The 11,148-nt window shown below is 39.2% G+C and overlaps 2 protein-coding genes and 1 non-coding gene across 3 annotated transcripts; 1 reads left to right on the forward strand and 2 right to left on the reverse strand.

The window, feature by feature from the left end:
• Positions 1-111: 111 nt before the first annotated feature.
• LOC147869634 (pentatricopeptide repeat-containing protein At2g39620-like) lies at positions 112-4,386 on the forward strand. The gene has a single exon (XM_087331552.1). The coding sequence runs from the start codon at positions 1,113-1,115 to the stop codon at positions 4,107-4,109; it is 2,997 nt and encodes a 998-aa protein (XP_087187678.1). The 5' UTR covers positions 112-1,112; the 3' UTR covers positions 4,110-4,386.
• An 848-nt stretch (positions 4,387-5,234) lies between these two features.
• On the reverse strand, positions 5,235-5,307 carry TRNAA-UGC (transfer RNA alanine (anticodon UGC)). The gene has a single exon. It is a non-coding gene; the product is annotated as a tRNA-Ala (tRNA).
• Positions 5,308-6,259: 952 nt separating this feature from the next.
• Positions 6,260-11,131, reverse strand: LOC147869636 (transcription termination factor MTERF8, chloroplastic-like). The gene is made up of 2 exons (XM_087326156.1): positions 10,913-11,131; positions 6,260-8,886 (listed from the first exon to the last, which is right to left on the reverse strand). Exons 1-2 carry the CDS (start codon positions 11,129-11,131, stop codon positions 7,411-7,413), a joined length of 1,695 nt encoding a protein of 564 aa, XP_087182282.1. The 3' UTR covers positions 6,260-7,410.
• Between the last annotated feature and the right edge of the window lie 17 nt (positions 11,132-11,148).

Raw genomic sequence — 11,148 nt, forward strand, 5'->3', positions numbered from 1 at the left:
ATAATAAACTTATTTTGTGATCATAAGAATCTCGCTGGAATTTTATTTTGTGATTATTATTGTCTTATTATGTTACTGCCGTTGAAAGTTACATTGATACAAACGGAGCAAACAAAGAGAAGTATAGACTTATGAAGCAAAGCAAACAGAGTATCATATAAGGAAAGGCGTTAAGAAGAAGAAGAAGAAAGTAAACAGAGCAAAGAAATACCCATATAGCAGAAGACATTAAAAGAAGAAAAGAATATCAACCATAACAGAGAAAGAGACAACCTATTTATAAGCAAAGCTAACAGAGAAGAGAAGGACCTACAAAATATAGTAAGAAGCAAAGCAAACAGATGAGAGAGAGAAATATGAGAACGTCTGTAAAAGACTAAAATGGGCTAAAAGAAACAGCTAAATATCTTGTTTCATGAGAACAAATAAACAAGTATGCCTAACTATGCTTCCTAGAGCCATGTGGCACGAAGAAGAAAAGCAAACATTGAACTCTGTTTTCTATTGTGCAACGAAGACATTGATCTATTGGGCTGTCTATGATAAGTGGAGGGAAATGTTACTATTTCTAACGAATGCTAGACTAAAGAAAGATTTCTGGTTTGGTGGGAGAAAGAAAGAAAAGAAAATGTATTAATGTACTGGAGGCCAAAGTCTGCCTTTGAGACAAATAATGGTTACAAATTTGAGCAGTTCAAGTCATCCATACTTTAAAAAAACGAACATTTAAGAGATTGCTACATTCGATGTAGGTTTCATGAACAAACCATGTAGAGTCAATGGTTCTTATGATAGAGTTGACCACTCATGGGGGGGCAATGGTGGCCCCTAAGTGTGTGCGTATATATGTGTATATATATATATACACACAGTCTACCAATTAATCTAATGTTTATGCATATATTTGTCTGTGTAATATCATGCATCGCAAAATAAAATAGTATTATTTATATGACGACCTGTTACGATCATGCATTTTTCATAAGTTTGCACCTATTCTTCAATAGAGAGCATATGCATGTTTCTACAACATCTCAAATCTCGGAATTTTTACATGCAAAATCAGGTATGTGTCTTAATGGGTCCATGGTTGCTGTTGGGTTTGGGAAGAGATGAGAAGCACTGGCATTATGGCATCAGGCCATCATCTTAAGGAAAAACATGATAATCACAAGGAGAATATGGCATTTGGGGCCTTGATCAAGGCTTGTGCAGTAAAGAAGGATCTTTCTGGGGGAACTAGATTACATGCTGATATTGTGGAAAGTGGATTGCTCGGAAAGAGTCCTTTCTTGGCCACCACTTTAGTGCTTATGTATGTGAAATGTGGAGTGCCTTCTAAAGCACAGGAAGTGCTCGACCAACTTGCCACTAAAGATGTGGTCTCTTGGTCAGCATTAATTTCTGGTTTTGCACAACATGGACAAGGAGACGAAGCCTTAAGCTGTTTTGCACGGATGCAAAATGAGGGCGTTTCTCCAAATGCGATCACCTTGGCTTGTACCTTGAAGGCATGTGGCAAAGTAGCATCTATCAGCAAAGGAAAGCAAGTTCATGTAGAGATTGTTAGTATGGGTTTCCTTGAGAAAGATATTGTGCTTGGCACCGCTTTGGTAGATATGTATGCCAAATGTGGTGAGCTTGTGAAAGCACATGACATGCTTCACCGGCTTCCTATTCGAGATGTCATTGCTTGGTCTGCATTATTGGCTGGGTACACCGAGCATGGACAAATTCATGAAGCTCTAGGTTGTTTTGAACAAATGCAATACGAGGGCCTTTCCCCTAATGCAATCACTTTCACTTGCATCTTAAAGGCATGTGCTAACATAGGAGCTCTTGAGAAGGGCGAAGGAATTCATGAAGTGATTAGTAGCCATGGCATGCTTGAGAAAGACATCGCGCTCGGCACTGCTTTGGTGGATATGTATGCTAAATGTAATGCACTTGCAAAAGCCCAAAAAGTCCTGAAAGAGCTTCCTGTTCGAAATGTGGTCACTTGGTCTGCCTTAATTACTGGTTATGCCGAACAAGGGCATGGTCATGAAGCATTGAATTGTTTTGAAGCTATGCTATGTGAGGGCCTCTCTCCAGATGTAGTTACATTCATTTGCATCTTGAAAGTATGTGGTAGCATACGGGCCTTAACTAAGGGCAAAGAAATCCACAAAGAGCTTGTGACTAGGGGCTTGCTCAAAGAAAGTATTGCTGCCGGCAATGCTTTAGTTGATATGTATGTCAAATGTGGAGAGCTTGCAAGAGCACAACAAGTGCTTAAAGAGCTTCCCCATCGAGACGTTGTCTCTTGGTCATCACTGATTTCAGGATTTTCTCAACACGGACAATGGCATGAAGCTTTGGAGTGTCTTGACTGGATGCAAAAGGAGGGTCTCTTCCCAAATGAGGTTACATTCATTTGCATCTTGAAAGCATGTAGCAACAGAGAAGCCATACATAAGGGAAAGCAAATTCACGAAGAGATTGTGAGACGGGGTCTTCTGAGTAAGGAACTTGTTCTTGGCAATGCTTTGGTGGATATGTATGTTAAATGTGAGCTAATGACAAGAGCTCAAGAGGCATTGGAAGAGCTTCCTATTCGAGATGTGATCTCTTGGAATTCAGTAATCGCAGGATATGCCCAACTAGGGCAATGCCATGAAGCATTGAACTGTTTTGAACGCATGCAAGTAGAGGGTATTTCTCCAGATGTAGTCACTTTCATTTGTATCTTGAAAGGCTGTGGCAGCATAGGTGCTATCAACAAGGGCAACCAAATTGAAGGTCAGGCTGTGAATAGTGGCTTTTTGGAAAAGGATATCGAATTGGGGAATACTTTGGTAGATATGTACACAAAATGTGGAGTTCTAAAAAAAGCGCAACAGATATTAGAAGACCTTCCTGTCCGAGATGCAATCTCCTGGAATGCATTAATTGCAGGGTGTGCCAGCATGGGGCAAGGCCATGAAACTCTTTCTTATTTTGAACAGATGCGAAGCGAGGGTCATTCTCCAGATGCGGTTACCTACATTTCCATCTTAAGAGCATGTGGTAGCATTAAAAACTCAGACAAGGGTGAAGAAATTCACAAAGTGATTACAAGGCATGGTTGGCTCGAAAAAGATATCACTCTTGGCAATGCGTTGACTGATATGTATGTTAAATGTGGCATGCTTTCAAAAGCACAAGAAGTGCTGGAAGGCCTTCATGGTAAAGATATAGTCTCTTGGAATGCACTGATTTCAGGGTTTGCCCAAGAGGGGCAATATGAGGAAACATTGGGCTGTTTCCAACGGATGCAAAGCGAGGGTTTCTCTCCTGATACCATCTCATTCATTTGCATCTTGAAGGCTTGTGCTAGTACAGGTGCTATAGACAAGGGGAAATGCATACACAGCGAGGTTGTGAATAGAGGATTATTGGTGAATGATATGATACTAGGAAATTGCTTATTGGATATGTATGTGAAGTGTGGGGAGCTTACACAAGCTAGACAAGTACTCGAAGAGCTTCCAAGTCGAGACATGGCTTGTTTTAACACATTGATCACAGGATATGCTTTGCAAGGTAACGGCTATGATGCATTGAACTGTTTCCGGCAAATGCAAGTAGAAGGTCTCGCTCCTGATGAGGTTACTTTCCTATGTGTTCTCACAGCGTGCAGTCATTCTGGGCTCTTGGATGAGGCTGAAATGCTTTTTGGCAACATGACTAGGGATTATGGCATTGCTCCTACGTTAGAGCACCTTACTTGTATGATTGTGGTTTTTGGATCCAGGGGTTTTTTCAAAAAAGTAATGTGGCTGATTAAGGTGATACCGTCGTTTGATAATAATCCAGCAGTGGTTTGGGTTGCATTATTGGGTGTTTGTAGAAAATGGGGAAATGTAGCGGTTGGAAAGCTAGCTTTTGGTCAAGCAATACAATCAGATAAGGAATGTTCTGGAGCTTATGTCCTTATGGCTAATATATTTGCGGCTGCTGGAATGCGAGAGGATGCAGAATGTGTTGAATCTATGAGGCTGAAATATGCTTCAAGGGATCGCATTCAACATTCTCAAAATAATGATATCTATGCAAAAGTAAGAGAAATCGCGCTCGAAATATTTTAGATTCATTCCTCTTGAAACCTTGTGTATTGCAAATCCACCGCTAGCTGTAACTTCACTATTAGCTCTGGGAAATTGTATATGTATTTTTCGATGCCCATGATTGAAATTGCTGGCAAATACAAATATTAACATCGTCAGCAACTCAGATGATTGAAATTAAATCGTTCTGAATCCCCACTCATGACATGACGATAAGTGGTAAACCAATGTCATGATGACAAGTAGTAAACCAAAATCATGACATAATGATCATAATGTTTGTCAAATGACATTTATTTATTTATTTTAATTAATGGGGTTGTGGATGGGGGCTAGGAGGTTGAACTCCTGACCAATGGGCACATATTGGCTTCAATACAATTTGAGCATGCAGAACAAATTGTTGCCAATAACTTTTTGCCATGACAACAACAGGCCTTTCTTTAAATCTAAGCCTGTTGGTGATACGGCCCTAGGTTCTAACAAAATTGTTGCTCTTTTTAGTAAATTACTTTTGCATTGATCTGAAACATGACACCCAGTAGATGTGTAGTTAATAAGCAGTGTCTCAAAATTGTGGTTCCTTTATTTAATCACTATCACATTGATCTTAAAACGAAACACCTAGTAGGTGCTTAATAATCAACATCTCAAACACAACACCTACCATGTCTGCTTATTTGTCTTGGTTTGTTTGTATTGGTATTTTTGAAGGTTGTATACCTAAGGTGTCTTTGTTGACTCTGCCCCTCTCTTAGGTCACTCAATGAACATATCTGGTAATTCACTTTTTGTTAGCAGATTGTTGAGTATTCACTGACATTTAATGGTAACAGGTTTTCATGAACACGTCAAAGCTTTAAAATAATTTACTAGCAGATTGTTGAGAATTCACTGACATTTATTGGCAACAGTTTTTCATGAACAGGTCAAAGCTTTGAAATAATTTACTTGTATAAATAAATATTTCTCATCTCCTAATGGACTTCCCATCAAACTTAATTGTCATACAAGCAAATTACACTAAGTTGTAATGAGACGAGTTTTTCATTGTCATAAGAATAAAAAAATTTAACTAAATTGATTGTCAAGACGTCTTTAAATTCTCGCCTCTTGCAAAGTGCGATACGTGAATAAAAGAAACAGTGGAGATGACGGGCATCGATCCCGCTACCTATCGCATGCAAAGCGATCGCTCTACCATTTGAGCTACATCCCCTTGTTTATATATCAATATCTTTTACCATACTATGTTCTGGTTCTTTATTTTCACATTATTTATCTCTTTTCCTTTCACACTCGATGACCGCCTCGTATCAATCACGTCTTCTAGGAAACTACTAAAGGGAGAGGAGTTCCATGGGGTAAAATATAATTGGGGCAAGTTTGAGGATGTCTACTAATCGATATACTAATTTTGTATAATCTATACGTTAGTTCATCTATTTATAATGACCATGCATGCCTAATGGTCATACTGAGACCTCTATTTGAAACCCTCCAACTGGACAACAGTAGGCCACTCTAAGCAGCTACTGAATCATTCTTTACTTGTTAGTGATGTATTGGCTCTTTCAATTGGTAAGGTCATTCCTATACTTTGCTTTGCTTGCAGCTTACAATTCTCGCTTTTGAAGGATGACTAGTTTCTCACAAGCATCATCGTAATCATACTTTGTTCTCTAGCAACAGTTTTTAGATACTTCTGCTTGCATTACTTTCATGCTGATGTGTTTGCATTACTATAATTGTGCTTTCATTTTGGTTGTAATAGTTTCTGGATTTCTTCTAGCAAGCGTGTTATCATTTTCACATTTTGTTCTAGCAACATTTCAGGTTACTTGTTATTGGATTATATACTTGTGCTTGCATGATTTTGAAATTTTACTACTCCATATGTCCCACTCTTCCCATCACAAATCCCTGCATAACTAATATCTTTGGTAAACCCAAGCATCCTAATCAACCAAAAGGAAATGCATATAGATCCATATAAAGTCTTTAAAGCCTAGTAGAATGGATTCCTTAAGCCTCATGATTCAATACTGTAGAAAGAAATGATTTCTTTGAGCCTACAAATGATGCATTTCAATACAGATTGATTTTGATGGCCACAATTTGTCATACCTACAAAAATGAAGAACCTTCAGGAATTTAAATAGAAAAGACAATTGACTGCAATAAAGCTGGCCATTTACACTGGCGTACATCAAATTTATTTTCATATCTATTAGAATGAATAAAGCCCCCACATATTCACACAACAGAGACTTTGACTACAGCCAAACTACCAATAATGTGGTGATGTACATTGACAAATACCAAATTGAGACCTCCAAGTACGTAATCTTCTCAAATTGATTGCGGTTACGTTGCATAAGAGACCACCCAATCAAACATATATCATTAGGTAATCTTCTCTCAGATGACTAACACCTAGTGTTTTGAATCTAGATCCGTTTTTCTTAAAAATGCTTCGTTCGAAAATTGAGGCAATGAACCCAAAAGACATGTTTACCCTGCAGTGCTTTTACTTTGTTGAGATCCTTTTTAGAGAGATAAGCAAAGGAGTAGCCTCTTCTCAAGGCCAAAGAATATGATTTCGATTGATAATCAGTTACACCAATTTAACATTATTCCAAAAAAGAATTGAAAGTTTGAATGCTCTGCATGTCTAAAATGTGGAGAGTGGCAAATGCTATTGAGCTCCACCATACTTTTAAACAAGAACCTCCATAACAATGCCCTGGCCCAGTAAATCTTGCATGGTACAGCTGCAAATAAATCTGGGTATAGGACCTCAATGGAGGCACTCTCTTCTTGCCTGCTCAGATCTCTTTCTTGGGAAGCCTTAATGCCTTTGCCTAGTAGATATTGAGTAGTACATCCAGAAGGAAAGCCTCCTAAGATCCTCCAGCAAAAACACATAGGATTTAGGGTTTATATATTGTATTCACGACCACACATATTGTTTTAACTCCAGCTAAAACATATACAACAAGGCAACCTCCATTTGATGCCCACAATAATGATTAAACATTTCCAGCTGCAATAAATATCTCAAGGTAATCTCCTTGGCATAACCCCATCCATTGTTCTACATCTCAAGCATTTTAACAAAATACTTAATAACTGCCTTGCCCGGTAAATATTGCAGAGTCAAGCTTCAATTTAAAAACTCGATAACACAACTCCAAGAAGGCAATCTCCTCTCGCATAAGCACACAATATATCCAAATGTTCTACCTCTTCCCTTCTTAGCGAATGCTGCATCCAAAGTCATAATAATAAAATAGAATGGTACTTAACATATCCACTGCCTCTATTTCCTGAAACGTTTCGCAAACGCTTCATCTGATGTGGTAACAACTGAACACAAAGGCACATGCTTCTTCAGCAATCCTTTCTCTTTGAGTTGGTTTATGAGGGCAAATCTAGGAATGAGCCTCTTCTCAAGGCTTGAGGTCATATAACCAGGGCAGCTGAGAAGTTCCTCAATATCTCGTCCCAACGTCACAGAAAGATAACTGATCTTCTTATTCATAGCATCTTCTCGCATACATAATACATTAGGCTGTCTCCGAACCATTAATATAGCTTGATCATGAGAGAACCCTAATGTTTTCATGTACTCGAATTTCACCATTAATCGTGCCGGGGCATATTTGGACCATAATCCTAAAGCTCTTACCCCACCTTTGGTTTTCAGATCTAAGCCAAAATACTCAAGAAGCTCTAGCCTTTTTGATAGACCAGGTTCTAAAGAACCAGAGAAAACCCTAGGATGACTTCTCAAAATATGAGCAAGGCTTTCTTTAGACATACCCTTACTGTACAGAAGGTCACATCGTGGCATCACATTCTTCTCTATGCTAAGCTTGAAGAATTCTGGAAGCCTAGCCATGGTGAGACATATACCAGAAGGATTAAGACCTATTTCTTTAAGAAAAGAAACGTGTTTCTGCAGGTTTTGTGGCGATGAACACAGAGATAAGCTTCCTGACTTGAGCAAAATGAACCTTCTAAGGAGTTCTCCTGTGAGACCAGACTCTTCAAGAAGCTCTAGCTTCATTCTGAAGCTATTAAGGTTAGAGTTGATGAAGGATGGATTTGAACAAAGGAAGTTACCAGCTAGGGTTCCTGTGATACCTCGATTTTTAAGGAGATGCAGGAGGAGAGCGAGCTTATCACTTCGTGGTTCAGCAGAGAGGACTGTATTGATCTGTGACTCGCTTAATCCTTCTTGACGAAGAAGATCCCTCTTCGACATAACATCTGTTCCTTCTGTCCCAGCAGAGGTGTTGGAATTAAGAGAAGTTTCACCTTGAAGAAGATCTCTCTGCAAATTCACCTCATTTTCTTCTTCTTCTTTTTCATCCGCTTTTATTGCTGAATTGTCTACTTCTCCTTCTCCTTTTGCCGCTGATCCTTCTTCTGTTCGTATGAAGATATTAGAGCAGAACAATCGATGGTGGATGAATGCGAGTTTCTTAAACTGATGCTGATGAGACCTGCAGGTGACACCCCCATGGATCTTGGACATAACATACCGAGCTTCTTCTTCTCCTCCTCCTTCTTGCTCTGCGTCTACTTCTACTTCTACTTGTGTTGGTACAGAGACATTGGGGCAGAAGAACGGTGGACGCCTCTTCTTCTTGCACTGATTCTGACAGTGATGATGATGAAACGAGTCGGTGGTGATGATCCTTCCGCGCATCCATGCAAGGAGAACACGCATCATACACTTTAACCCTAATCCATGGAGGGATACAGAGAGAGGTGCATGTAACACTTTTGCTCAAAACCCCGAGCTTTAAAGCCCTAAACCTAATCCTGATACAGAGAGAGGTGCATGTAACACTTCTGCTCAAAACCCCGAGCTTTAAAGCCCTAACCCTAATCCTGATACAGAGAGAGGTGCATGTAGCATGAGGAGTTTTTGTTCCGAACGCGAAAGACACTGAACCCTAACCCTGATTCCTAGAGGAGTACTTCTAGCCAACAAGAAGGGAAAGGGGCAGGGGCATATCGATCAAAACCTTTAACTTAACCTAAACCCTAACCCTAACCCTAACACATAGAGAGGTGTTTCCAAAAGCGAAGTTTTGCTTAAAACACCCTAACCCTGATCCATGCAATTGCTCTGTTGTTGTTGTTGTTTTTTTTCTTTTTAAACCAAGAGGGGCATTTCCTGGGAATAACAGAAACATGAGTAAGGAGCGTTTCCGGAAACGAAGATAAAACTGTCGGGTATGTATTTGTTCGGGAGTCCTTCGGGTTCCGATGACGAGTCCTTTTTTTATTGCCATCCCTTCAATCTCCGAATATTCATAATTTTTTATTAACTTTCTTATATGAAATGGGATCTCCATTTGAATGATGGATAGATAGATAGTTAGTTAAGAAGATCGTTCCCGCTTTGCCCAACACCCTCTCTGTAACCTCTTTGGGATGAATAATCCTTGGGATATGTAGTTCTACATGAGATGTTAGTTTCAAGAGCCTCCATGGCCCTCCAAGAGACGTTGTTGACCCTAGGAACACCTAGATTTAACTTAGCCAAAATCACCATGTCATGAGACTCGTCTCACTATTTATTTGCATCATATGTTGTTGGTGAACAAGTTTGCGGGCCAAAGTATCGCTCTATGAAATGTTGTTAGTCTCTTCCAATCCCCTACGTGCGCATTTGTCTCACGATCTCACAATTTGTGATATACCCATTTGCCATGCTTGTTACTCGAATATTCTTGAATATTGAGAGTTGCGTATCAACGCTGTACATAGTACATGAAAAATGTTTCATATTTTACATGAGAAGGACAATAAGGATGTCTCGCTTTTTGTTTGTAATAATAATAATACTTGTTCTCACGCTTTGTAGCTTCTCTCCTCTCATGTCTTTTCAAGAAGAACTAGAATGATCTGAAGTCCGCATAAAGTACATCGATCATCGTGTAGCCTAGTTTAGAAGCGGATATTGGAGGTATGTATTGGCACAAACATGACAAGAATCACAAAGAATTGAATAAAAACTGGAGAACAATCTAGAAAGAGCCTAGTTACGCAATAACTCCCAAAAGGTCCATTTGTAAGGGAATGCAGTTGGCAAAGGGTGAGACGTGAGACGCAGCTCCAAGATAATTGCCAAAACTATAACAAGATTCAAGCAATAATTGATATACCAAACATGGCCAAAATTAGGTTTTTGGCAACGAGAACATTTGGAGAAACAAAAGATACAAGTTTTGGAGCCAAAGATGCACAACATTTGAATTTTCGAGATTGGAAAATGGAATTGGTGTTCTCGTTGCATGAAGGACCAATCATAGAGCAACTAGTGAACAAAAAAGATTAAAAAAAAAAACCATGGCTTAATCAATCATAAAAGAACCTCTCAAAAAAGTTTGAAAACCATAGCAAAATTTGAATTATGAGGACATGGAAATAGCACAAACCCAATGAATGAATGAATGCATAATCATAAATATTAAGTTCTGAGTGGATTCATTGGGGAAAACTCTCGATAGGTAACTATGTAGTATGTAAGTAATGAGAATAAATGAGAAATTAAATTTCAGAAATTAATAAATAGGGAAAATAAATAAATAATAAATGGGTTTTGTAGGGGGGGGGGGGGGGGGGGAGGTGATGGGAACAGGGGAGGGTCCACGTTGTACGTGATGCGATAAAAAAGGAAGGAAACAAATGATTGCCTCAAGGACATGATTAATGAATTACTACTACTGTAACATAAATCCATGCATATACATACATAATGTAATCAAATGATTCTGTCTCTGTCTCTGTTTGCTGCCTCTGACAATAGAAACAGAGGCTTCATGCAAGGCAGAGGAGGAAGAAACAGAGGAGGATAATACACAAAAGCCAAAAGAAGCAGCAGAAGTAGAAGTAGTAGTAGTAGTTGAAGAAGAAGGGACGGTCGCTGCAGAGGCAAGAAGGCAATCTGCAGGAGGACCACACAACGTCTTAGAAGGAAAATCAAGAAGCAAAAGGAGGGTGAAAGAAGAAAAAAAAGTCATGGAAGGCTCATGTGTTG

This window comes from Azolla caroliniana, unplaced genomic scaffold (assembly GCF_043228905.1).
Source record: "Azolla caroliniana isolate FFs.n. ecotype wild unplaced genomic scaffold, voAzoCaro1.0.p SCAF_1, whole genome shotgun sequence".
In the NCBI taxonomy this organism is placed as follows: domain Eukaryota; kingdom Viridiplantae; phylum Streptophyta; class Polypodiopsida; order Salviniales; family Salviniaceae; genus Azolla; species Azolla caroliniana.